Source organism: Mus caroli, unplaced genomic scaffold (genome assembly GCF_978045245.1).
Source record: "Mus caroli unplaced genomic scaffold, Mus_caroli_1 scaffold_15, whole genome shotgun sequence".
Lineage (NCBI taxonomy): Eukaryota > Metazoa > Chordata > Mammalia > Rodentia > Muridae > Mus > Mus caroli.
Genome location: NW_028227270.1, coordinates 27,658,752 through 27,681,093, shown reverse-complemented (window position 1 = coordinate 27,681,093; position 22,342 = coordinate 27,658,752). Strand labels below are relative to the sequence as shown.

The 22,342-nt window shown below is 44.4% G+C and overlaps 1 protein-coding gene across 4 annotated transcripts in view; it reads left to right on the top strand.

Annotated features, from left to right (window-relative positions):
- Positions 1 to 22,342, top strand: part of Dmgdh (dimethylglycine dehydrogenase) — an 85,466-nt gene that overhangs the window by 26,259 nt on the left and 36,865 nt on the right. For all 4 annotated transcript variants that reach the window (XR_002379435.3, XR_003834667.2, XM_021179821.3 and 1 more), the window contains exons 7-15: positions 3,879 to 4,127; positions 6,710 to 6,908; positions 8,777 to 8,946; positions 9,328 to 9,481; positions 11,404 to 11,569; positions 12,151 to 12,281; positions 15,478 to 15,695; positions 18,681 to 18,838; positions 21,786 to 21,845. Coding sequence is in view for 2 of the 4 variants with exons in the window: in XM_021179821.3 (XP_021035480.1) it covers positions 3,879 to 4,127; positions 6,710 to 6,908; positions 8,777 to 8,946; positions 9,328 to 9,481; positions 11,404 to 11,569; positions 12,151 to 12,281; positions 15,478 to 15,695; positions 18,681 to 18,838; positions 21,786 to 21,845 (1,505 nt within the window). In the remaining 2 variants the exon portion in view is untranslated. The remainder of the gene's footprint in view (positions 1 to 3,878; positions 4,128 to 6,709; positions 6,909 to 8,776; positions 8,947 to 9,327; positions 9,482 to 11,403; positions 11,570 to 12,150; positions 12,282 to 15,477; positions 15,696 to 18,680; positions 18,839 to 21,785; positions 21,846 to 22,342) is intronic.

The window sequence follows — 22,342 nt, the reverse complement described above, 5'->3', positions numbered from 1 at the left end:
GCAACTTGGAGAACAAAGGGTATATTTCTTCTTCTACTGCACCTTAATAGCCCGTCACGGAGGGACGTCAGGGCAGGAACCCAGAGGCTGGAACTGAAGCAGAAGCCATGGGGGAGTGTGGTTTACTTATAGAGTGTGTTCAATTTGTTTTCCTGTACCCTCCAGGGCCACCATCCACGATCACTAATTTAAAAAATGCCCCACAGGTTTCCCCATCAGGACAGTTCTATGATGACATCTTCCCAGTTATGATTTCCTCTTCCAAATGACTCTGGCTTGTTAACATAAAACTAAGCCAGGACTCTGAATCCCTGCTTAGAACCTGCAGTTTAAATGGTACTGTCTTTACTAGATGATTTTTTTCAAGACCTTCTTCTTTTTTTTTTTTTTTTTTTTTGGCTGTGGGGTTGGGGGTTGTTGCTGAGGACTGAGGTCGCATTCACCTCATTAACTACTGTGCCATTGAGCTATATCCTGCTGGTTCATTCAGTTATTTATTTAATTTTACATTGAGCTAAGGTCAGTTGCCCAAGTGGCCTCAAACTGTATATAATATCAGTGCCTTCAAACTTGAAATCATTTTGCTTTCACCCCTGACTACATATGGATTACAAATCCGTATCATATGGACATAGCCCATGTCACCATGCTAAAATGTCTCCTGAGGAGCGCCTGTAGACGGACATGCTGACAGGTGCGTGTGCTGGCCTTTCTCTTCTCTTTTCCTCTCCCCTCTCCCCTCTCCTCTTTCTTCCCCCAAGCCCCTCTTCTCATCTCTCTTCCCCTTCATCATTCCCCCTTCTCTTCCTTTCTCCTCCACTCTCCCCTCCTGCTGTCCCCTCTTTTCCTCGTGTGTGTGTGTCCGTCCCTAGCTGTGAGCAAGCAGGCTGAGGAGAGGTTCTTGGCACCTCCACCATCTCATCTTAGTGTGCAGCAGGCTAGCTGCTTTTTAGTAGCTGGAGCTTTACAAATGAGCTGGCTTCTATCACTATTCCCCAAGCCCCTTGCCTGGGCACAGGGACATGTCATAGGGACCCAGCACAGTGCAGGCACACAGCACAGCACAGGTAGATACTGTTTACTATGAAGAAAAGCTTTCTTGTACATGGTAAGGAAGGTGCTTGTTGACCTTGTTGACTCATTAAACCTGGGAGGACTTTGTAAATCTTACTTAGAATTTTCCTAATGTGACAAAGCAGGAAACACGTGAATGATGCTAACCTGGAACCCAGTTTTTAATCCAGAAAGAGTTGCTGCCTTTTGCCTGTTGCAGTGTACCAGAGTAGGAGACCTCCATTGTCACAGTGTGTGAGCCGTCTAGAAGAAGTGAACTTGGTCCTGAACCAGCCTGCCTTTGTTCTAGCCTCATTCCTACCATCACTGTACCTGTGTTTAGTTATCCGGCATGCGTGGTGATGATGGCAGTGGTGGTGATGGTGGTGCGTCTGGCCCCAGAACACGGCCTCACGCACTCAGGGTAAATGCTCTACCACTGAGATGCATGCCCATCCCTGTCGTCTTGTAAACAGCCGTCATTTCCAATGCTCATTTTTATTGGCCCTCTAGTTGCGTTGCAGGTGGAGATGAGTAGGTTCTTTTTTTTCCCTTTTAGATTGATTTTTTTTTCTGTGCTTGACCCTTTGACCTTGGTTGCTAGGAGCTTTAGCAGGAGTTGAAGTATAATCTTGGCTAGACTTAGACCAATTCAATAAACAGAAAAGGGGGCTTCTCAAATACCAACATCCAAGGGTAAATGGGATTTAAGGCAGTACAGTTAGACAAGATGTGGGCAAACATGTATACTTTGTTTCTATGATAAAATGCATTAATAAGCAAAGTGCTAGACTCAGAAATTTGTAATTATGTTTGAATAGGACAGAATTTATTTTCTTCAATTTATGTTTTTAATAGAAACGACTGGGTCGGGGTACTGCAGTAGTTTGAATTGCTTGGCTAAATAATGTGACTTTAGAGCTAAAAACTGTCCTAGTATGTACAACAATAGATGACTTTGCTATGTTTTCCTACAAAGAAAATCCTGACACTGGTAATTTATACCTTTCTACAGGCAGCAATAAATTACGTCACTAAATTATTAAAGACCAGCAAATGTCTCTGATGCCCACAACTTGGATTTCAAGTTTACAAATGGGGAGCCAGTGGGGGGTGATTACTCAAGCAAGAATAACCTGACAGGCCAGGGTAGCACAACAGAGCACTTAGGTGGTGTTTGCTTAGACTGAAAAAATGCTGGCTGCCCAGGAATGCTGGCTATTCAGGGATGTTGGCTACTCAGGGATGTTGGCTACTCAGGGATGCTGGCTGCTCAGGGATGCTGGCTGCTCAGGGATGCTGGCTGCCCAGGGATGCTGGCTGCTCAGGGATGCTGGCTGCCCAGGGATGCTGGCTACTCAGGGATGCTGGCTGCTCAGAGGACCTGGTCTGCTTCCCAACTAACTCACAGGTACCTCTGTACTTAGCCTTGAACTATTTAATAACAGGGATCTCAGAACCCCTTACCAGATTTTTTTTTAAAGCAGAAAGAAAAACAGCAGAAAATTTAGAATACAATCTAAAAGCAGTAATCAAGAGGGTTCGCCAGTCCTTTGATAATTACTCAAAACTACTATGAAACAAGCTGCTCAGAAGTCCCTCCCTATGAATAATTAACAGATGGATAAGCACACCGTACTTTTGTTCAAAATAAAATTACATTGGTCATTTTATATCCTAAAATACCTTTTTATGGGTAATGCTGTGGTGTTTATTTTAAATAAGGTCTTGCTAGCTGGGTGTGGTGACTCATGTCTGTAGTCCTTCACTGGGGAAAAATGGAGGCTAGAAGTTCAGAAGTTCAGTGCCAGCCTGGGCTACATGTGTTTGTGGCCAGCTCTGGCTATATGTAACCTCATGCCAAAAAAAAAAAAAAAGAGGGAGAGCAAGAGCAAGGATCGAGGAGCAAAAGTGAGAGCGAGCACAAACAGCCTCACTGCTGCTGCTAGGGCAATAGCAGCAAAAAGCATTGAGATTTGGTGGTCGTAGATCCTGGGGTCTCTCAGACAATCATATCCAGGTCCAAGCCTAGGGAAACGAAACATCGGTCTCGGAAATGGATGTGTCTAATCTCCATCTTGCTGTTTGCTCTTCTTTCCCGCAGCACTCGTGATGAACCCACCTCGCGTGTGCTGCAATGTCCCCCCACTGAGCTTTCCTACCAGTCTCGCTAGTTTTCTGACTACAGTGCTCGACTAGAAGGCACCTCACAAACTAACCGTTACTCTTGAAGTAGCAGAACTTAATGTGTTCTCCTCCCAAAGTACATAGACTGTAAAAAAAATTTTTCCCTAAATTTTAAGTCAACAGAACAACCTTGAGTCTGTGGAACTGGAAGAGTTCAGGGTTTAGGAGGGAGGGGTAGGAGGTGACTCCGAGGGCCACTGCATGCTGGGCTGTTCTGAATGACACTGATGACAACAGCACAAGGGCTCGCCCTCTATCTCGCTGTGTCTGTCTACACGCACTTTGTTATTGCCTTTCTTATACACATTTGTACTTTTTATATGTTTAGGTTACTTTTTTTAAAAAATTTTTAAAGCTCACCTTTGCTTGTGGGTAATAGGGTTTTTCATGGAAGGAGCTTCTCTTGAGTTTCAGATATTATCAAAACTCTTATCCTCTTTCCCATTCTATTTTGCAATGCTCAAAAATACTTAAGATGTGGCTCAGTGGTAGAGCCCCACCTCATAAGCCTTTGGTTTGCTTTCCAGCACTAGAACCAAATAAACAATGAAATTTCCAAATACATATTGCAGTATCAATGTCATAGGTATATGTATTATGTACATGGTGGCACTTTTAAAACGATTTTCTCACTTAAGGATTTTGGGCTCGTGAAGTGGGTAAAATGATTGGACTAGACCATCCCCTCATCCCCGTTCAACATCAATATGTCGTCACATCAACAATCCCAGAAGTGAAGGCTTTGAAACGAGAGCTGCCAGTCCTCCGCGACCTCGAAGGATCCTACTATCTCCGACAGGAAAGGGATGGGCTTTTGTTTGGTCCCTATGAGAGTCAGGAGAAGATGAAACTCCAAGCCTCCTGGGTCACTCACGGAGTCCCTCCAGGTGGGTTCAGCTAATGAAGGGTGTGCACGTTGGAGATGATGGATCAGCTCCCCACACCTGGGAGCCAGGTATAGAACAGGACAAAAATCCTAGTGCTGACCTTCTGGTGTCTGGGGCAGCATGAGGGTGGGATTGGAGGTGAGCCAGGTGGGAGGAAAGGGGAGAGACACGGTTGGTTGAGAAGAGAAGCTGACATTGGTGCTGGGGCTGCTGGGAAGGCTCCAGATATAGGGCTATCTGCCCTTGCCAACCTTCTGCCATCTCCCTATTCCCCCATCTGACTGCTTGGTCTAGTTAAAAGATCTGAACACAGATGCATGTGCTCTGACAGTAGTCTACACTGCAGGTACCCAAGACAGGATATCCAGCCTACAACTGGTTAGTCAGAGTCTTCAACAAAGGTGGAGCTATGGGCAGAGGCCCTCCTGTGCCTCACGAGTGGGAGAGGCTCAGAGCCGTGTGCCTCAGCAAGAGGGGCTATGCTTACTAGTTGGGGAGAGAAGGGTCAGGGTATTTTTATTTTGTTTTGTTTTTCATTTTTCTCCATGAAGTCAAATCAAGAATTGGGTTGTCTAGGCTACATCTCTAGTTTTAATCTTGTGTATATGTGTTTGCCCATGGATACAGGTGCATGTATGTACAGATGTGTGGACACATGAAGGCCAGAGATCATCCTTAGGTGTCATTTCCCAGACACTGTTTACATTTTCTTTTTGAGATAGGTCTCTTGCTGGCTAGGAACTCATCAGAAGCTAAGCTTGCTGGTGAGCCCCACGAATCTACTTTGCCTCCATCTCCCCAGTGCTGGGATTACTTGGAAGTAATAGTGCATGAAGCCACATCCAGCTCTATCTATTCTATCTATCTATCTATCTATCTATCTATCTATCTATCTATCTATCTATCTATCTATTTACCTACCTACCTACCTACCTACCTACCTACCTACCTACCTACTTATCCATCCATCTATTATCTATCATCTATCCATCTATCATCTATGTATCTATCCATCTGTCCATCCATCATCTACCCATCTATTGTCTATCTAGCCATCCATCTGTCTATTAATCCATCCATCATCTATCCATCATCATCCATCTATCCATCCATCTGTTCATCCATCCATCTGTTCATCCATCTATTATCTATCTATTATCTACCAATTCATCTATCTATTCATCTATTGACTATCTATCTATAGATCTATCTATCTATAGATCTATCTATCATCTAAAACATGGACTCATGGGCTTAAACTCATGTACTTGTGTTTGCAAGGCCAGTTCTTTTCTAAACAGGGCCACCTCCCCAGCCCTATTTTCTGGCATTATAAGTTGATAAATAGTTTGCAGTATAGAACATATCTCTCCCTCTCAAGTAACAGAAAAAGATTTCTGACCCACCTTGCCTCCTGTAGAGGCTGGTCCAGCAGCCAAGGGGCTTTGGCTTTGCTGAATGGGCCCTGCACATCTGGAGCTGAGCAGGATTACTCCTGACATCAGAGCGAGGGCTGAGCCACTAGGGGAGGCTGAAGTGGGGCTCTCTCTCCACTCTGTCCATGCTGTGGCTTTTCTTCCAAGTAAATGCTGAACAAATATTTAATTAATCCTAGCTGGAGGGAAGGAGAACCAGACTGTGAGTTGTTCCCGGCATGGGTGTCCATGTGTCCTAGGGCAACCCTGCTAGCCTGGAAGCTCCACGCCACTAGCCTGATCTGCAGTTCTCAAGAAGGGCTGGAGGGACCTGGGTGGATACTGTGTGGACAAATGTCGTGATGTTTATCTGTGACCCTGCTTTGAGTCACAGTGACTTGTAGGACAAGAAAAAGTGGTGGTTGTGCAAGACTCGCTTCTGTGTGCAGGACCTTAGCCCATGGACACACGTGGAAACAAGCTGTAGGGAGGAGGTGGCCTGATGAAAGGAGTCATTGTCATTCACGGTGCTTTCAGCTTCTCCCTCGAAGAGCCCGGAGCACTCCTCCAGTGTCCTCGAGTAACTAACTGCACAGTCCATTTGCTCTCACTTTTATGTTAATTGAAAGATTTAAAAAAATCTCTCCTGACAAACCAATTTATTCTTTTAAAAATAATGATTGGGTTAAATGTTGGGGAAAAAACAAGCACACATTTTGTTTCTTTTTACTGAAAAGGTGATTTTTGTTTTAGTAAGAATAACATTGTTTTCCCCAGGAATGTGAGGGGTACTGGTGTGGGGATAGTGAGTGCCGATTCAGACTTAATATTTCTCACAGTGATTAATTGATTGATTGATTGACTGACTGACTGATCGGTGTGTGTATGTGGGCATTCAGATGTCATGACACTTGTGCAGGGGTCAGAGGATGACCTGCTGGAGCCAGTTCTTTCCTCTCCTCCCACCATGTGGGTCCTAGGGAATGAGCTCAGGTTGTCAGGCTTGGTGGAAGGCACCTTCCCCCTCTGAGTCATCTCAGCGGCCCCACGTTTAGTATATAAAGAAAAGAGAAAAATCATCCATACAGGCACCTGTTTCAGAGACTGCATCAATCTGAGACTTGTCTGTTCGTGGGGGCATTCTGAGCATGGCGTCTGTCTCTCTAGGCTTTGGAAAGGAACTTTTTGAGTCTGACTTAGACCGAATCTCAGACCACCTGGAAGCTGCCATGGAGATGATTCCTGTCTTGAAAAAGGCGGACATCATCAATGTCGTCAATGGCCCTATCACCTACTCTCCCGACATTCTGCCTATGGTGGGGCCCCATCAGGGGGTCAGAAATTACTGGGTGGCGATTGGCTTTGGGTGAGTAGCACTTTGAGGTTTGACATTTCTTGTAGAAGTGTTTATGGCTAAGATCTAGTCTCGAATATTGGGCCCCAAAATGGAAAACGTGGAAGAGGCTGGGGATGGGGGTCAGTGGGGAGTAAAGTAAGGAATGCAGGAAGGAACTAGTGTATTGGGCTAAGCACTTAAACGATAAGGGTTAGCCCACAGAGGCCAGTCGTTTTCTGAAACTGCCATCATGTGTTTCTTGTCAGTTCCATTCTTCATGTCTCCTTTCATGCCACTACCTTCCAAGAGGTCAATTTGCCCCAACTGGGCAGGAATATTTTCATAACAGAATGTGACATATTCAAAATATCAAATGGATAACATGGCTTACATATTTTCACTGTAATTCCTGTTTGTCTAACGTGATTTACTTCTGTGTGACTCCCTTGGCTGCTTCCTACTTAAGATTCCACTCCTCGCCCGTGCTTCATTTCTAATATTTGTCCCATTAATATGCTGAATACTGATGTCAAACTCACTACACCATCATATCACAGTTTCCAATACTCTAGTTTTCTTCTCTATTCTCTTTGGCTGTTTGTTCAAATAATCTTTAATGATTGCCAGCTCCGCGCCAAGCCTCGAGCTACAAGCACAAAGTGATAGCTTTTATTCGCCCTGAGAACTGACCTGTCAACAGACAAGGTACATTCATTTTTCTAAAGGAGTGCAGTTGCGGAGAAAGCATTTTGCTTTCTGCCAAATTCCTCCCACACTTCTTAGAACCAAGGCGCTGGCTGTTGGGTTACTATGGTTGGGGGTGCCAGAATGCTTAGTTAGGGTTTTTTAAATATGTGGTGGTAGGGATCAAACCCGGGGAGAAAATGGGGTTCTCCCGATTAGTAACAACTTCCCTTGATTCTCTTTCCATGACTTTCGCCCCATTCGGTTTTCAAAAGCCTCTTTTTCATGTTATCATAGATAAAACCATATTGAAAGGCTTTGTTCAATATGAATGGGCAGGTAGACCTGATTAAACCTGCCAGAAGTGGTCATTCTGATATCACAATCATATGAGAGGTTTAAAATATCCTTTTGTGGCTGAGGATACAGCTCAGCAGAGTGCTAGCTTAGCATGCAAAAAGGTCTGATCCCCAGTGTCCCACAAGACAGGCATGGTGGTATATCCCCTTTAATACCAAAGGTTGGGAGATGGAGGCCCAGGAAGATCAGAAGTTCAAGCCCACCCTCAGCTACATAGTCTGTCTGAGACCAGCCTGGGTTACATAAGACCCGAAGCATTGTCTTGTAAAACTAGGAGACAAACAGACCTTCCCTTCCAAGTGACCTATTAGTTGTAAAGGACAGAGGCCATGTTCTTTTCCACCCTTCCCACAGTACCCATTGTGTGCCTGCCTCTGTTGGGATGCTTCTAAGCTGAAGGGTCTTTGCAGGGAGGCATCTCCTAAGAGAATCAGCACTACACTGAGCTGAGAAGAGGCAGGGTGGGTGCCTCCCACTGAGTTGCCTGTCAGTCAGGATAAAGTCAGCTCACTGAAGGCTGGTGATCGAGCACCAACCACATCTTCTCTGGGGTCTGCATCTTACTAGCCTACAGAGGCATGGAATCCTACCTACATATCTGTAGGTATGGAATCCCTTGAGAAACTGTGAAAACAAACCAGCAACCAAGTGAGGCGCCTTTCATTTGCACGCCAGAACATACACTGATTTGTTTTTAGGGAAAAACTGATTACTAAAACATAGAGATTATATTACCTGTGTGTCCTGAAGAGCCTAGGTGACATCAGATCTGATGCCCTGTAAGGAATTTGGACGTGTTTCACCACTTGAATGCACCACATTTATAACATCCGAAACATCTTTGTATCCAAAAGATACGGCATAATCCATGCTGGTGGGGTAGGGAAGTTCCTCAGTGACTGGATCCTGCATGGAGAACCTCCTTTTGACCTGATAGAACTGGATCCCAATCGCTACGGCAAATGGACGACGACACAGTACACCGAGGCCAAAGCTCGAGAATCATACGGGTTCAACAACATTGGTGACGTACTAACTTGCTGTCATCTAGAAAGACCTGCAATGCCTCTCACTTTAGACACTCTGTTCTGTTCCCTGAGACTGGTGGGAGACTGTAAACAGCACCATGCCTTAAGAAATGGCCAGGAATTTGTTACTGTATATGTTTAATGTATTGGGTCCATCCCTGAATATGTTATCATAGACGGTTAATGTATTGGGTCCATCACTGAAGAAGTTACTGATTTTAAGCAGTTAGTTTAGTGTATTTTTACTTTACTCATTGATGATCAGTATAACTGACATCCTTGGAGGGAAATCCCCACCGTTTCCATTCTTAAAAGCCCTCCAGTGTGTTGAATCACTTCAGTTATAAACTATTAAAGCACTGGTATTCCCTTTGCAGTTGGTTATCCTAAAGAAGAGCGGTTTGCTGGGAGGCCAACCCAGAGAGTCAGTGGACTCTACAAAACTCTGAAGTCCAAGTGTTCCATGGGCTTCCATGCAGGCTGGGAACAGCCACATTGGTTCTATAAGCCTGGCCAGGACACTCAGTATAGGTAAGTGAATGTCTTATCCTGCCTGTGGTTTTGATCAGGGGCTGCCACTGCAGGGGTAGAAAGGAGAAGGACAGTAGGGCATGGATTCCTCTCCATCATGACTGTGCCACTCTTGGATGAACACCAAGTCTACTCTGGTATCATTTACCTGCTTATAATGGAGGTAAATTCCTTAGGCAAGCCCAGGGGATACTGGCCAGTCTCAGTGATGCCTGCTCTACTTGGCAGCTACAAAGATCTCAGAGGAAACTTTCTCAGCTCTACCCAAGTACAACCATGGCTTTAATTGGCTGCTGAAGGTTTATCATGGCTTAGGGTTTCTGGACAAATTTCATGGCATTCAAATGCTGTGTGGAAAGGACTCAGAGCTCTTGGTCATGATGCAGACAAGAGCACCTGCACTTGGGGTTAAACTAAACCACCAAGTATGCCACCAATACAGGCCTCTGAGTCCCTGTGAAGTGCTGCATTTCATGACTGGACTTGGGATTAATGGTAATTGTTCCAGTGAGAACCCATAAACTAAGAAAACATGAACAGCAAATCTAGGAGCTAATTTACAATTCCTGTCAACTTGTCACTTTGCTATTTTAAACAGGGTTCAGGACTAGAAAAATAGTTTAGTTGGTAAAGCACTTGTCATGTAAATATGAAGACTTGAATCCAATTCCCAGTACCCGAGTATAAAAACCAGGCGCGGGGGCATATGCCTGTAATCCCAGTGCTGTGGAGGCAGAGACATGTGGGTCCCTGGGCCTTGCTGGCCAGCCAGACTAGCCTGTGGATAAACTTTAGGCCAGCGAGAGACCCTGTCTTAGAATTAAAATAAGGTGAACGGTTCCTGAGATATGGCACAGAGGTTGGCTGTGGCCTCAACATGTACAAGCACATATGTGCACATGCATCCACATATGAACATACAAGCACACGAAACAACAGGTTTTGAAGTCTACTTTAAATTCAGGTAAGTGGTGTAGAATACAGAGGTGAGGACGCTGCAGGTGAGTTTGGCTCTGGAGGCATCTGGTCTAAAGGGTCGGAATGCTTAAGTTTCAGATAAACACTAGCTTGGTTTTTCATTTTGTGATGTTTAGATCTGGCTTAAGTTTCTTTTTAAAAAAATTAATCATTATGCTACAGGAAACTGCAGACTCAGCACTCTGTTTGGAAGCTAAAAACGCCATGTTAGAAGTCCATATGCTAAAGTGGAGATGAATCAGTGACCTTTGTTCTAGACCTTGTTCTGTCTAGCTACTACAAAGGACCTAGAAGCCACTCTGTGCCTTTTCTCTGAAGAGAGAAGGTGCTGGGCTAGACCACTGCTTATCTCAGGGGTGGGTACCCCTGGAACCTGCCATGATGCCCAATCCCCTTTTAACAAGTAGAAGTGATTTGTATTCACAGTGCTGGCTAGATAGCTGTGTGTGTGCGTGCGTGTGCACACACATGGCATATACATACATGGATACACACACAGAGACACAGGCACAGGTAGATACAGACACAGAAGCGTGTGTATGCACATGCACAGATACACATGCACAACATTCATACATACTCCATTCTGATTTAATGAGGCTTTACAGCTAATATTTGAAAAATACTCTCCAGAGTATACAACAGGCTTCAAAACCCCTGGACTGTTGCCTTCTACGCTGCCCTCCAGACCAGAGTGCCCATGAATCCTGTCTTATTTTTCTCACTAATTAACACTTCATTCACTATAAAATGGGTCAAACGGATAGATAAGTAAGCCATAAACGGTCAGATTCCAAAATGTGTATATGATTTACAGAACAGATTTGAGGGTGCCTCTCCCCCAGCCCCAGGAGGCTTTCCTCGATGGGGGAAACAGATTAAAATATTCTCATTTCTATTTTATAATTTTTGGATAATGGATGGCAGTAAATATTGTGTTTCAGGCCAAGTTTCCGCCGCACAAACTGGTTTGAGCCGGTGGGCTGTGAGTACAAACAGGTTATGCAAAGAGTTGGTGTGATTGACCTGTCTCCATTTGGCAAGTTCAACATCAAAGGCCGAGGTTCCACCCAGCTTCTAGACCATCTCTGTGCTAATGTCATCCCCAAGGTAAATAGACAAGGTCCAGGATTCCGACCTGGTCCTTTAAAACACCCAGATCCTACCTTTGACTCCACGGATTCCACGTGGATGCCAGAATGCTTCAAGGAACTAGGAGTGTGCAAGCTAATCTCAACTGAAATTTCTGTTGAGTAGATTGTCATCTACGAAACTAATGACTTCACTTAACTTGTCAATAAGATCTTAAAAGTTGATGGTAGTTAAATGAGTGTGTGTTTTTTTTTTTAAGTTACTACACTTATTTTTATCTATGTGTGTCAGGCACGTAGAGGTCAGAGGGCAACTTGCAAAAGTCTTTCTTTTTGACCTGTGGATTCCAGGGATTGAATTTAGGGTAGCTTTGACCAAAAGTACCCTTACTTCAGTGCCATCTTCCCAGCCCTGAAGTGCCATTTTTAGGACAAGCAATTTCGTATGATTGTTTAAATGGAAAGCTTAAATTAATCTTTGGTTTAGTTCATCTACTTGACATAAATGGTAGGAGGCAAGGCTTTTCATGGTACACACAATTGACATGTGTGTGAAGACACTTAATTCACCCTCAAATGTTTCTAAATTCTTTTGTGCAGGTGGGTTTTACAAACATAAGCCACATGTTGACGCCCAGAGGTCGGGTGTATGCTGAACTGACTGTTTCCCAGCAGTCTCCTGGGGAGTTCCTGTTGATCACTGGCTCCGGGTCGGAACTTCACGACCTTAGGTGAGTGGACAGCTGATGAAATAATTCTGTACAAGTGACAGTGACTCAACCTCACACAGTTTTTCTTGTGCTAGAATTCTAGTTTCCTTTCTATGGCTGTGATGAAATGCTGTGACAAAAAGCAATTTAGGGGAGAAAGGCATAGACTTCAATGTACAGTGTCAGGTGACAGTCCATCACTGTGGAGAAGTCAAGGCAAGAACGGGAACGGCAAGCAGCTGGTCATACCACAGCTGCAGTCAGGAGCAGGAGAGATGAAGGAAGGCATGGTGACTTCTTGCTCACGCTAGCTTGGTTTTTCCACTGTCACACAGTTGTGGACACTCTTCATTCGTGGGGAATGGCGCTACCCATGGACCCCCTGTGTGGGGAATGGCGCCACCACAATGGGATAAGTCTTCCTACTACATTTAACTTAATTAAGACACTGCCCACAGACATGAATACAGGCCACCACTGCCCACTGAGATTCTTTCCATAGATGATTCTGGGTTGTGTCAAGTTGACAAAGATGCATTGTGGAAGCTGGAGAGATGGCTTAGCTGTTGGCAGCACTGGGTTTGGTCCCCAGCACCCATGTGGAGGCTCATAACCATTTTAACTCAAGGTCCAGGGAATCTGATGTCTTCTTCTGGCCTCCAAGAGTACAAGTACATACATGGTATACAAACATACGTGTAGGCAAAACATGCCCACACATAAATAAAATAAAATAAATAGAAAATAGAAAAAAGATACATAGTACTTAAAGAACAACTTTAATTTTTTTTTAAAAAAAGTGTATGTGTGCGCAGGTGCAGATGCCTGGAGAGACCATAGTAGGGCATCAGATTCCATGGAGCTGGAGTTAAAGGTAGCTGAGAACATACCTGGGTCCTGAGAACCACACTCCAGTTCCCTGAAACCTCATGTGTTTTATAGGAATAGTTGAAGCCCCTGCCCCAGACTGGAGAGATGGCTCAGAGGTTAAGAGCACTGACCGCTCTCCCAGAACTCCTGAGTTCAATTCCACATGGTGGCTCACAACCATCTGTAATGAGATCTGATGCCCTTTTCTGGTGTGTCTGAAAACAGCCTCAATGTGCTCATATACACTAAAAAAAAAAAAAAAAAAAAAAAAAAAAAGCTCCTGTCCTCTCCACAAGGTGTCCCATCCAATGGTTTACTGGTTCTGATAATTTTACCTTTTTTTTTTTTTTCTTTTTCGAGACAGGGTTTCTCTGTATAGCCCTGGCTGTGCTGGAACTCACTTTGTAGACTAGGCTGGCCTCGAACTCAGAAATCCACCTGCCTCTGCCTCCTGAGTGCTGGGATTAAAGGTGTACGCCACCACACCCGGCTTAATTTTAACTTTTTAAAAAAGATTTATTTATTTATTATATGTAAGTACACAATGTAGTTGTCTGTTTAGACACCCCAGAAGAGGGCGTCAGATCTTATTATGGATGGTTGTGAACCACCATGTGGTTGCTAGGATTTGAACTCAGGACCTTCGGAAGGGCAGTCAGTGCTCTTAACCGCTGAGCCATCTCTCCAGCCCTAATTTTAACTTTTATTTATTAAACATTATCAATGATCCAGAACTCCTTGTAGACATGGCCTTAATTAATTCTCTGAAGATTTTGTAAGGGCTGGGGGGAGGTGCATTCTTCACAGGCCTGAGTGCAAGAGTTCAGACTCCTCAGCAACCATATAATGGCCAATAGGCACAGTGGCTTACAGGTAATCCCAGCACTTAGAGGCAGAGACAGGGCATCTCTACAGCAAGCTGGCCAGCTAGGCTCTCTGAGTGGGTAAGCTTTGGGTTCAGGTGAGAGGCCCTGCCTCAAAATAACAAGGTGACATGCTGTCTTAGGGTTTCCACTGCTGAGAAGAGACACCATGACCAAGGCAATTCTTATAAAGGATAACATTTACTTGGGGCTGCCTTACAGGTTCAGAGGTTCAGTCCATTATCATCAAGACAGGAGCATGGCAGTGTCCAGGCAAATGTGGGGCTGGAGGAGCTGAAAATTCTACAGCTTGATCCAAAGACATACAGGAGAAGACTAGCTTCTGCATGGCTAGAGGAAGGTCTCAAAGCCCATCCCCACAGTGACACGCTTCCTCCAACAAGGCCACACCCACTCCAACAAGGCCACTCCTCCTAATATTGCCACTCCCTGGGTCAAGCATATTCAAACTACCACAAGTGCCTTCAAGGAAGATAGATATTCAGCATCAGTCTTTGCCTCTGCACACACTTACAACATGTGAGCGTATATATACACCCCATATACAACAGACATGTGCTAAATAGAAAGATTTTGCAAAGTATGAGCTATCCTCATTTGCTGATGAAGATACAGGTGTGGATTCTAGTTACCTGCTAAAGTCAGCATGACTGATTAAAACGCCACATCAGATTTGCTTCAGCCAGCTACTCCCTTAGTTAGCTTCTCCCTTTGGGATACCCTGTGCACACCAGGTTCACAGCTAAATTGCTAACCTGCCTTTGCTTGAACCTCCGGTCCATTGTAAAGTTTCCATCTTTTTAGTCTATTATCCCAAAAGTGTGGGGGATACTAGTATTTAATCAAGGTCTGACTCAGAATTATGGAAATCTGATGCTCAAGCGCCGGGGTGTGGAGGTCACCTTAGCCACTGAGCCTCTTCTCATCTACAGGAACACTGTGATAGACTCATAGAGCTCCAGGGACAGCTCAATAAATTATAGCCTGGCCCGAGTGTTGCCTTCCAAAAACTCATCAAGACTTAGAAATTGAGACTGGAGTTTTTCCTCTTTTCTGTGAGATTGTCAGAGCAATTATGTGTCTGGTGGCAGGCACATTATTAATGGCTAGCAGTACACGTATGCATCTTGTGTACAGGTATTGAAGCAAATTCGGGTTTAAATTAATTTTTGAAGATGGGACCATTAGTTTGAATGCAACAGAACCATCACTATTTATAACCGTGGCAAAGCTCATTTAAACTGAAGATTCCCGTTACCTGGAAGAGTTCCCTCCCAAGTCTTAAGTGGGCAATTTACATCCAGGGAACTCAGTTTCTTCAACCTTCAGAGTGAGATGGCTGCGTGCCCTGACCCTCTAGGGACTTTCTGATAATTCCAAACTTGAAGGAAGACTTCAGAGACGTAGTATAGTAGAAACATGCATTATTCAAGCGTTTAACCACGCTTACGACCCCAATGCAGATGGATTGAAGAAGCAGCCTTCAGAGGTGGATATGATGTGGAAATTCAAAACATAACCGATGAGTTTGGGGTCCTGGGAGTTGCAGGGCCATATGCAAGGAGAGTCCTTCAGAAGCTGACCTCAGAAGATCTCAGCGATGATGTATTCAAGTTTCTTCAAACCAAATCTTTAAACATCTCAGACATTCCGGTCACTGCTATCAGAATCTCCTATACCGGTAAGAATGGGGAAACAAGCTAAAGTAAGGAAAGGCTACCAGAAATGGGTCACACACACACTCACACCCACTGCAGACTATCACACACCATCACACCCTCACAGTGCATATCACACACAGTCACACACACACACACACACACTCACACATAACCACACACACACACTCACATATAACCACACACACACACACACACACACTCACACATAACCACACACACACTCACACACACTACAGACTATCACACACCATCACACCCTTACAGTGCATATCACACACAGTCACATACACACATAACCACACACACATAACCACACACACACACTCACACATAATCACACACACACTCACACATAACCACACACACATACACACACATGCACACACACTCACATATAGCAACACATACACACTCACACATAACCACAGACTCACACATAACCACATACACACACTATAGACTATCACACACTGTCACAACCTCACACACACTCGCACACACACACACTCATACATACACACAGTGTCACATATAACCACACACACTGTCACGCCCTCACAGTTTATCTTACACACAATCACACACATATACATACACACACACATTCACACATACTGCATACTGTCATACACTGTCACACCCTCACAGTGCATCTCATACACACTCATACATAACCACACTCACACATACGCACAACTACACAGTCACACCCTCACTGTACATGCTCACACATATTCATACACATACACACTCACACATACCCACACACAGTCATACTCTCATAGTGCATCCTCTCTCTCTTTTTCACACACACTCACAGTCACAATACAGTCTTACACATACTCACACACACTCACACACATACACTCACATATAGCCATACACAGTCACACCCTCACAATGCATGCTCACACATACATACACACACACACACTCACAGACACAATACATGCTTACATATACTCATACTCACTAACACACACACACACACACTCATAGCCACACACTACCACACCCTTGCAATGCACGTTCCCGCTCACCTACACACATACTCACACTCATATGCTCACTCACACACTCTCATGCACACTCAGTCTCCCTCCACCCCTCTGTGTAACTTTCTCTGATTTTGAAGAAAGATCTCTTCTGCCCAACTCTAAGACAAGAAGTCTGTTGGCCACGCCCACCCTTTATAGAGCTTGCACTGGTTTCTAGTCGCTTCTCTTTGGAAGTGTAAAGAGAAAGGGACAAAAGACGGTCATTAGAATAAATGGAAGGCCACCGTCGGCGCGATATATGGGAACTCTCACAGATAGTGTGACTTCCAGCCCATCGTGACCACACCAAGCTTTCCACTAGAACTCTCACTCTTCCTGATGCTCAACCCTTTAGTACAGCTTCTCAGCTGTGGTGGCCCCCAACCATAAAACTATTTCATAAAATCATTTCATATTGCTATGTCATAGCTCTAATTTTGCCAGTGTTATGGAGTGTATCTGTGTTTTCCAGTAACCCCATGATAGGATTTGTTAGACCCCCAAAAGGGGACGTAACCCACAGGTTGAGAACTGCTGCACAGATGAGGGCCCCTGGCACATCCTCCCTTCAGTATGTGTCCACTGGAGACCTCACCCAGCCTTGCACAGGGTATATATTTGGTATAGGATGCTCTTCAGTACCCAGTGATGCTCTGGCTTACTTCTGAGTTCCTCTGACTCCCTTGTCCTCTTACTGAAGGAGCATTTAGTGGCCAACCTCCACTTAGCCCCATGCTGCTCTTGCTCTGGGGTGTCCTGGTGGAGCCCATCACTGTCACCCTGTGATAAAGGGGACCAAGGAGTGTGCTCACTGTTAAACCACAGCTCCCTGGCTTTCCATCCTAACTTTTCCCAACCTCGGCAAAAAGAGTGACAGGGATTTAAAAAAAAAAAAAAAGAGTCTTTGGTTGTTACTGTCTTTTTTTCCTTTGGGTTTTAGCAAATAGATCTAACAGTGAATGAAAGGATCGGGGTGTGTGTGTGTATGGGGGGGGGTGGGATAAGAAACAAAAGAAGTTTAAAGACTACAACTAGCTATCTACAAGGAAGAAATGTGAATACTTCCACATTATTTTGTTTATGTTTAAGGCTTTTGATTCCCAGGTTGGAAGCTGGAGTGTCTAAACCTTGAAGTTCATCCACTTTCCTTTATTTTTGTGTGTGTGCACATATGCGTGTGGGGTTCCACATGCTTACATATGGGGAGGCAGTGATCAACCATGTATGTTGCCTTGTTTTCCAAGACAGGGCTTCCTCCTGGCTCAGCGAATCAGACTAGGACATTAAGTGAGGCTAGTCAGGGCCAGTCCTTTTTTTTTCATTGTGTGGGTCCCAGGAATCAAACTCAAATCGTCAGCTTTGGCAGTAAACAGTTTTACCCATTGAGCCATTGTGGGCACCCTACCCGACCCCAGACCTCCAGCGTGTGCTTTTTTAAAATGTGAATTCCGGGCAAACTTAGATCTTCGTGCTTACCCACATGATAAGTACTGTCTGAACTTGATCCTCACCCTCTTTAAAGTTGTTATTTTGTTGTGTTTTATTCTTAAACAGTGTCTCAGTAGCCAAGGCTGGCCCTGGGCTCACAAACCTCTCTCAGCTTTCTGAGTGTGGGGATCACAGATGCCCTCCCATACCCAGAGGAACCCTGTGAAAACATGTGTTAGTTGTTTACTACCGTTGCCCTGGAAACATTGGAGGCTCCATATGGGGCCAGGGTCCAGGCTAAAAAGTGAATCCTGACTGCAGTCTCTCTGTGAAGGAGTCAGGCTGACACACAAATGGTCACTGAACTGACCCGCTCCTTGTGAGTTGTTCTTTTAAAGACCACCAAAGGTTGCTTTGTGCGAGTGGGGTTTTCTCCTGCACGTGTTAGTTAAGGGATGTGAGCGCGCGCCCTGCCAGCACCCCTCTCACGCCGGTGTGGGCTCCGCCTGTGCTTTTCAGGTGAGCTGGGCTGGGAGCTGTACCACAGACGAGAAGATTCTGCGGCGCTTTATGAGCGCATCATGAGTGCCGGCCAGGAGGAGGGCATCCGCGATTTTGGAACCTACGCCCTGAACGCTTTGAGACTGGAGAAGGCTTTCCGAGCCTGGGGCTCAGAGGTTTGCATGCTAGCATCCTCACTCACGGATGCTTACCTTATTGTATCTAATGTTGGGAGACTAGTTTTCATAGCATTACTACTATCAGTTCCGGCTAGAAGACAAATCAAATGCCATTAGATGACTTTGAGTAGGGAAAGAACTCCCCTGCCTCTCTGCTTCCCAGATGAACACTGACTGGGTTTGGGGGTAACGTTTATTCTGCCTTAATTTCCCCTGCTTAGTGGTGAACCCCAGACATTTTTCTGGCAGGCACAGGCCGGAGGATCTGAGTATCACCTCTCACATCCTTGCTTTCCCTCTGTTACGTTTCATTTCCCTCTCATAATCATCCTTAGGTGAACTAATGTCCTTTTCTTTTGAGGGACAGGGACAGTGGTCCCGTGTGTGTGGGTCTAGTCTTCCCCACCACTAGTCCTGGGAATCAAGAGCTTCTCTGTGTACAATTCTTAACCATTTACACAACATTTTTATATGCATTGATTCTGCTTTGCTTCTGTCTTAGTTTCCTTCCTGTTTCTGTGGGAAAATAATACCCCGACAGAAGCGACTTCAGGGAGAAAGGGTTTCTTTCAGTTCACAGGTCCAGGCTACAGTCCTTCAGAGCGGGGAAGTCACAGTGGCAGTGGCTTGAGAGAGCTGGTCACATCACAACCATGGTCTAAAATGATTGCATGCCCCTGTACAGCTGCTAACTGGCTTCCTGCACTTTACCCAGGATCCCCTGCCCAGGGAATGTGGTGTCCACAATTATGAAGGGTCTTCCCACATTGACTGTTGTCATCAAGATAAAGCCTCTATGTGCGTTCCCAGAAGCCCTTGTTCTATGACTTAGCTTTACCACGACTCTTATTTTACATACAATCACTGGATTCACTGAGCCCCCAACATCCAGATTCCTGTGATTAGGGTCCTATTTACCTTGTGGGAGAAACAAAACCCTAACTTTTACAGAGAACTGACGTTTTAGGGGCCATTGTAAACATGAGCTTCCGAGTGGGGACTCTGGAGTTTAAATCTATTCTTTACTTAATTCTTGGATGGCCTGCTCTCTTATAAAATGGAGTGTTTATCCTAAAGAATCAGTGCAGATGTAGAGATGGTTAGTAATGAGCCGAGCAAACACACTATACAGTTAATGTCTAGTTTAACCTGAAAGCTAGGGTACTTACCCTTGGGCCTTATCATTGATGCAAGCTTGCAGGAAGCCCTGTCCTGCCTGCTGCAGCGAACTCAAGTCTACAGCCAGGACTCAGGTGAGGCCAGCTGTCCTCAGAAAACAGAACAATTTTGTCCCCATGCCCAGGAAAAAGGACAGAGAAGCCACTCCTTGAGAGTTAAAAATCGCGGTATTCTAGCCTCAATGTTTCTGATGTTTTTGGTTTTGTGTTTTTCCTTCTGCTTCCTTTCGCTGGGCTCCATTTTAGGGACCTCTTTCCCAACAGTGCCAGAGCGCCCTCTAGTGCAGAAACATCGACGAAGTCGCTCTGTTTCCCTGAAAAACAAAACAAAACAAAAACAAAAACAAAAATAAAACCAAAACTATAATTTTGGCAGACTGAAAAATAATTTCAGAGTAACTCAAACTAATTTAGGAAATATGAGAACAGTTTTATGTGGTGTACAGTAGTCTTAGATTTATCTAGTTTATGTCGACTCTTTGGGAGGTTAAAGCAGGCAGTTCTCATTCCCATAAAGATGTTGACTCTTTGGGAGGTTAAAGCAGGCAGTTCTCATTCCCATAAAGAAACGAACAACAAAAAACCCGACTTCCAGAAAGGTCCTCTGCTCATTAACACTGTTAACCGAGTACATCGAAGTATTCTTTCCCCATTTCTATACATTTAGCAGTTCCCCCTGAGTTCATCTCTTTCATTTCCCCTCAGTTCTCATCGTATAAATTAGAATCTTCAAAAACCGCTTAAAAACAAAACAGTGATTAAAAAAAAAAAAGCCCTAACTTCATTCAGGTTTAGAACTAAATATTGGATTTCCCCTGAATTGATGCATCCTATTGCGAGTCAGCTAGTTTTGAGCTTTAATCCTCCCTTCCCGTTTTCTTTCCAGAACTCTGCAAAAGCCAGTGTTCTGTCACCTGCTTTCCCCTCTTTACCTCCATTCATGGCTAAATGCAAGCTAAGCAAAGTTACTTGTTACTTTTTAAAAACACAATTATGTAATTAAAATTATTACATAATATACACGAGATTCTTGTTTGTGGAACACCGCGTGCTAGCCTTCAAATATTTATTAAGGTAAAAGATCGGAGGCCAGAGAGATGGCTCAGTGGTTAAGAGCACTGTGTGTGCTTCTTTCCTGCAGAGAAGCAGTGGTCAGTTCCCAGCATCCTCGGTGGGTAGCTCACAGCCCCGTTACTTCAGTTCTGGGAGAGCACCCTGCATACACCCACACGCAGACATGAACACATACATGTGCACGCAATAAAAACAGGTAAATTCATTAACATCTTTAAAATAAAAGAACAGTGGAAACCAAGCCCAATGTTCAGTCTCTGTGTTTGCCATATTTAAAAATAACAGCATTTGCCAAAGGCTTCATTTGAATTGAAAATTCTGCTTCAGAGACTAAGTCCATAATTGGCCTTTTAAAGAATCTTTACTCAAAAACCATCCAGTGTCCTTAATTCTGGAGAGAATAATATAAGAAAGTGATGTCTCTGTTTCTATCATTGTTATGCATCAGTTCAAGATGGGAGCCAGTATTTGCCAGTATTTGCTGAGTGAAGGTAATGGGTTTGTTTCTGTTTTCATAATCTCTTCATCTCCCCTAGACCTGTACTTGCTGGGAGTGGTGGTGAACTCCTTTAATCCCCTACCTGGAGGAAGAGGCAGGCAGATCTCTCTGAAGTCCTTTTAAGGACAGCACAGTTCTTCTGTGAACCAAATTAGCAGGCTCACCTGGGATTCAAAACCTGTTTCCCTTCCAGATGAACTGTGACACAAACCCCTTGGAAGCTGGGCTGGAATATTTCGTGAAGCTGAATAAGGTATGTTTACATTCTCCAGGGTGTATGAAATGAATGTGAAGGTGGTGGCAGTGTTTTACGACAGAGCCAAGCTTTAAAACTTAGCCAAGTGTGACTACAGAAGAAACGAGTTGAATATAAATACTAAACATGGCTTAATGCTCTGTATGAATTATCTGCCATAATTTGATCGGTTTCCCTGTGGGAGAGCCTGGAGACTTAAGGCAGCAGAATTCAACTTCTTTAAGGGTTAAGACTTAAAACCCAAGGGGCTGGAGAGATGGCTCAGTGGTTAAAAGCACGGACTGCATTTTTCAGAGAACCTGGGTTCAAGACCCAGCACCCACATGGCACCTCACAATTGTCTGTAACTCCAGTTCCAGGGCATCCAACACCCTCACACAGACATGCATGCAGGCAAAGCACCGATGCACATAAAAATTTTAAAAAATAATTAAAAGAAGACTAAAACCCAAGGTGAAAGTTAGTAAAAAAAATCACAAGATGATTAACAGATT